General features: G+C 40.0%; 1 protein-coding gene across 1 annotated transcript; it reads left to right on the top strand.

Annotated features, from left to right (window-relative positions):
• The first annotated feature begins 2,598 nt into the window (after window positions 1-2,598).
• LOC127857294 (probable serine/threonine-protein kinase dyrk2) lies at window positions 2,599-4,152 on the top strand. The gene has a single exon (XM_052393704.1). The coding sequence runs from the start codon at window positions 2,599-2,601 to the stop codon at window positions 4,150-4,152; it is 1,554 nt and encodes a 517-aa protein (XP_052249664.1).
• The last annotated feature ends 1,730 nt before the right edge of the window (window positions 4,153-5,882 follow it).

The following is a 5,882-nucleotide window of genomic DNA, read 5'->3' as shown; positions in this document are numbered from 1 at the left end:
GTTAGTATTAATAGATATTTGCAGCATTTAATACTTAACAATCAGTTAACGTGTTAGTTCTTAGATACAACTTTTTACATAAGCAGTTTTTTTTCAACATTGCACTTTACAATCAAAACGCATTATCTATTAAAACGTATACCGTTAAAAAAAGTTTTGTAAATATACTAACATAACTGTTCAACAGATATAAGTGTAAAAATGCCACCGTTTGTTAAAAGTGGGTTTTCTACACTAATTTAGTCGAAATCTGCCGTATTTGCAACAAAACTTAATTTTCTGAAAAGACAAGCGAATAATCTTGTACAAACCTAATGAAATCAGAACATAAAATTCGTCATTTCTGTTTGTTTCAGATATTCCAAAATGCCCAGGACATTAATGCACGCGCTTGTGTTGTTGTTTATCGTCGTTCTCCGCAAAGCTGATTGCCAAGGTCAGTTCAATTCAATGATGCCATTTCAACAGTCACGAATGCAGGCACGTACGATTGCACCGACGTTCACACAAGCATCTACAATGAATACGGGTCGTCATGCAGACAACTTCTCACGGGCGGCAAAGTTGCAACCTCAAGTTAACCCAAATATACCAAGTCAGCCCCAGCCAGGACTGCGAGACGCAAGAATGATTCAACCATCTTCACAAGTAAGGCAACCTCAATCTAGCGAAAATCGCTTTGTACGTCAGCGGGTTCAACAGCGCGAGCGCATTCCCGTTCCCGTTCCCACAATACCTACACCAGTCAGTATTATATCTCTCACGCCGGTACCTTTCGTACATAGTCCAATGCCACAACAGTGGCGGAAAGAAACTTCAGCTAGTAATACCAAGACCTTGACAAATCCCCGGTCTATTCAATCTCGACAATGGCCATTAGTGCAAACACATAGTAACATAGTCAATGATCAAAGCGATCAAAGCTCATTAAAGAATGTAAATGGTAACGACGAAACAATGTCAGCACCTTCTTTGTTGGAGCCAGTACGTGGATTTGACGCAAGAGAATTTGATCTATTGGCGATGTCTCGGCCTTTGGGCTTTGATACTTTTACCGGCGGCAATCGACAGGCGGCTGCACAGGATGTGGTACAAATCAACAATATATTAACTTCTTTCGAAACACTGACAAGTGAGAATGCTCACGCGCGTATAAATAATCTAGGTCAAAGCAGAGACGCAACCAATGTTAGTTGGCACAGAGAGGATATCAGACATTCACGTCCAGCGAATACTGAGCCAGATACATTGACGTTTTTAGAGAGGAAAATAAACGGAAACTCTAGATCAACTGACCAAGAAATCTCGCCAAATACGAGAGAAAGCAGATTTGTTGCAAGCTCTCACCATTCGAACACTTTAGACCAACACATTGATAATAATCCTCAGGCGGATACAACAAGACCTACTTGGATGAATAGATTAAGCGAACAAGCCTCAGAAAGAAGTCAAAGTCCAGGCTGGGAGAGTACCATAGAAGCACGAGCTAGTGTCCGAAATAACAATATATTTGGACAACCATTGGGTAATTTACCTAGAAGAACTCAAACAATTCAACAGGAATCAAGAACTCACTGGTGGAATGATTATAGTACAGAAGAGCAGTCAACAACCCGAAGACCTGTGGCGCATGTTCCCCAAAGTCGAAAACAAGAACTACAATCACCTCAAGTGGGTTTGAGCAACAATTTTCTCTCATGGCTTATGTCAGATAATCCGACACACAATTTGAGTTCTACAGGATCTGTTCAATTTCAGCCACAAAATACAGCAGTTCGACGATCTGATGACTTGCGACGTGGAGGATCATTTGACACAGTAAGACAGAGGCAAGCAACAACAACCACAACAGAAGCGCCAATAGCGATGTGGTGGCAAACTGAAAACACGATGACTCCCGACGCCAATCAACGGTCTCTTACGGAAGTTAGACGGCCTATTAACGGCGGCAGTACACAAAACTCTGAACGCGCTGTTATACAAACTGCTAACAATAATATTCTGTCAGCCAGTACCCAAGTAGCAGAGTCAACGTCACAGTCTGCAGCCACCTCAGTTATAACAACTGGGTCTCGCTTCGGATTGAATTGGCTTAACGACATAAACGACATATTCTTATCAAATAATCGTTCAAGTGATCAATCGAGAGGGGCTGAGTTTTGGGCTAACCTTCATCAAACGGAACCAGCACAACAATCGCAGACAGTGCGGCAAACACTTTCACCTCCGATTGCAACCCAATCCCAACCAACCAGCGCAAATCCAACTGTCAGCCATACCCGGCAAGATAGTCTCAACCCCTCAGCGTCAGTTCAACAAGCTGGTAATGCAGGTGTGCCCGCCGTTTTGTCGCCAGATAAAGACTTTATTCCAAGTCAGGATATAAGTCTTAAAAATACACTGTCTGGTTAAAATTTGTTTGATACTGCTCCATTTGCCGCACACGCATTTTTCAGAGGTAACAATAATATACCTCATTCATCTAACTCACTTACATCTGTCCAAGAGAATGTAAACAAAACTCATCAGAAACTTGATCATAATAACAGATCTTTGCCTGAAGATACTGACCATTTAATGTCTTTTCTGAGAGAGAAAATGGAGTCTGATCCTATATCTAGCAGACGACCATTGCCCGTCGTTAATTTAGAGAGTGCAATGCTATATATGGGCTTCATTGACGGTTTAGCAAACAATGCTGGTAATCCGGAAACTATGTCAGCAACACCAAGACCTATTCCCACAGCTACCATATTAGCACCAACAACAACCACAAGGCCAGTTCCTACGACTACTGCTTCAGCACCAACGACAACCCGGGTTGAAACACAATTTCGACAGTTCTTGCCAATTAATGATAACATGAACGCATTGCGACAACAGTTAGACTCTCAAGAACGGTTATTAAAACAACTTATTCAATCGATCCCTTCGACAGGCCAGTCTAACCCTGCGGCCATCAGCCCGATCCACCCCACGAGCATGTCGGCATCACCGACTATACATGCTGGGCGAGACAATACACGTCAATTACATGTTTCTTCCGAAGATCTACGAGTTGCTTCGTCAAGTCAGCAGGCAAGGCTGGGAAAAGAACCGCCTAGAAAGGTTTCACTTCCTGGTATGCAGCATGATCCGGTGTATGAGCCGGTACTTGAGCCACACATCGCGGCACTTCGTGCCGCATTTGACTCTGCAATGTATGACAGCATAACCCTTTCATCATTAAATCCGCACGCACGAAACACTGGCTCACGAAGCGCCGTTGCAAACGGTATAACATGGCTTTCCGAATCATCAAGATCAAGTCCACAAACTAGACCGGGCAATCGATCAAACCGTGGAATCCCGGAATTGCAAGAAACAATTGATCAAGCTGTTGTTCAAACACCAGTAGAAACAGCGGGGAGTTTCGTTGTCAATAGTGCAATATCTATTCCAAATGTCATGTCTGCGACATTGCTCTCGTCCGAAGCCGTGCGATTGGCCTATTACAAAATAATAGAAGAACTTGGACAAGAGAAGGGGCAAGAATTGATTAAAAACATTGCACTGAGTAGACGGAAGAATGCGTTGAATCGATTAGAGAACATGGGAAAAGAATTAACCGATACAGGCCAGCAAAGCGTGTCACAGCAAAGTGAAGTAAACAGTGGTTTTCTAGCCGAGTCACTTGTTCAAATGTTTCCTGAAACCGACCCTGAGACCTCAAACCAACAACAGCTTGGAATAGGTGAAGCAACAGCAACACTTGACAACACATTGGCTGTGCAAAGAAGCCTAAAAGACCTCTCTGACACGGGGTCTTTAACAGACATTAAAGAAAGAATCAGGATTATTGAGGGATTACTCGCGGCCAAAAACCAGTTGCCGCAATCTCAACTGAATCAGGAACAGCTTTCCACAGCATCAACAACGACATCAACAACTACAACACCCACACCGACCACCACATCTATACATACGACAACAACAACACTTACAACGACCACCACAAGACCAACAACAACCACTTCAAAACCAACAACTGCTGCAGCTTTTGAAGAAGCATCAGAAAGTCAAGCGTTGACTACAAACGCTGACAATATGGAGTCAATTCAAAATCAACTTGCCAGGCTCCTTTATATTTTAAAAACTCAGACACAGCGGTGAATAAACGTTACTAGATGAAAAAAACTTTTCCAAGTCAAATACTAGTACATGTATTATACAAGTAATGTATTTTACGCGACAAACCGATTCTAAAAACTTTTCTTGCGTGTAAATTGTATCAAACTTCAATCTGTTTAGGCTTTTAACGTTTTAAATGAAATTCGCACCAAACACGATACATGAATATGCGGATAATCCTGAAGATTTTCATTTTACTGGATCTTATTCAATCTAAATGCGGATAAGTATATGCGGTCTTTCGGGTAAGTTGGAAAAGTTAACAAGATAAATAAAATTCTACATAAAATAACTTTAGACATGTCTAATTATATGTTGTCTTACATTTATTACGTGATTTGATTACAATCATATATCCTCTCGACCTTGGGTTATTCAATAATAACTTATCATAACAACTAGTTGGGAAAAGTTAATATTGCAAATAAAAATGCAACATAAAATAACTTTAGACATGTCTAATTATATGTTGTCTTACATTTATTACATCAAAATCTCAATAGAAATATAATATTTAATCTGTAACAAACATGGATTCGTTAGAAGATAAACTATTATACATTGTATGTAGTTAAACAATTTGCCGTTACTATATGTATGCCAATTACTTTTTAAAACAATAGAACGTAACAAATCGTGATCGATATATTAACAATGTTTCAGGAAAAGGATATCATTAAACTCGTAGTGTTTTCTTTGTCCGTTTTTACTGCAAAGACTTAAAAAAAACATGTATCAATTGTTGAATGTTTGTGATGAATTGATGTAATTTATACATTTCGGTTCAACAAATATCGGTTTATTGAATGACGTTTTGTCTTATAACGCCTTATTTGTCTTGATACGTGAAAATAACACAAATTAATTGGGCCGTGCTCTGTGAAAGGGGGATTTAATGCATGTGCGTCAAGTGTCGTCCCATATTAGCCTGTGTAGTCCGATTTTATGATATTTTTCTTTTAAAAATAGTATCTTCATAGCAAAACAAAACAACAGTTTATGCGAAAAGTTGTGTCCCTGATTAGCCTGTGGGACGACACTTCACGCACATGCATTAAATCCCCCTTTGACAGAGCACGGCTAAATTAAATTCTGAAATTAACCCATTTATGCCTAGCGTCTAGAAAAAAAGGCCTTTGCAAACCCCAGATGAGAGGCCGCATGATGCGGCGTCTTATCAGGGTCTGCGCTGTTTGCTTAAAGGAATTTCTGTAAGAAATATTCTAAATATAGAAATATATATACTAGACATCCCTAATTTTGGAAATAAATTGATCCAATTAAGAAGGATGGGAGAGTTCACTAGGCATAAATGGGTTAAGAAGGCACTGACTGCTCACGTTTGGTCCGACCAGGCGTCCTACTCTGGGTTTGGGTTGCTGTATGAAGGTCCTATAGGGACTATGTATGCTGTATGAAGGTCCTATAGGGACTATGTATGCTGTATGAATGTCCTATAGGGACTATGTAGTCTAAAAATTAAACGCCGATCGGGAAGACTATTTTATTTGTATAAAGTAAACCTTGTAAACATAACATACACGTGTAAAACACCATATTCGTGATTTGATAACAAGCATATATACATGTACTCTCGATCTCGGGTAATTCAATAATAACTTATCATTACAACTTTATTATTTCAATTCTTAAACGATTGTAGTGTTTGTTTTTAGGAAATCTTCGCACAGCTTCGCTAGCACTTGAGCGTT

Source organism: Dreissena polymorpha, chromosome 14, assembly GCF_020536995.1.
Source record: "Dreissena polymorpha isolate Duluth1 chromosome 14, UMN_Dpol_1.0, whole genome shotgun sequence".
In the NCBI taxonomy this organism is placed as follows: domain Eukaryota; kingdom Metazoa; phylum Mollusca; class Bivalvia; order Myida; family Dreissenidae; genus Dreissena; species Dreissena polymorpha.
This window is presented reverse-complemented; position numbering and strand designations above follow the sequence as displayed.

Coding starts and splice junctions, on each gene's coding strand:
- LOC127857294 (XM_052393704.1), top strand. CDS start 2,599: ATGGAGTCTGATCCTATATCTAGCAGACGACCATTGCCCGTCGTTAAT.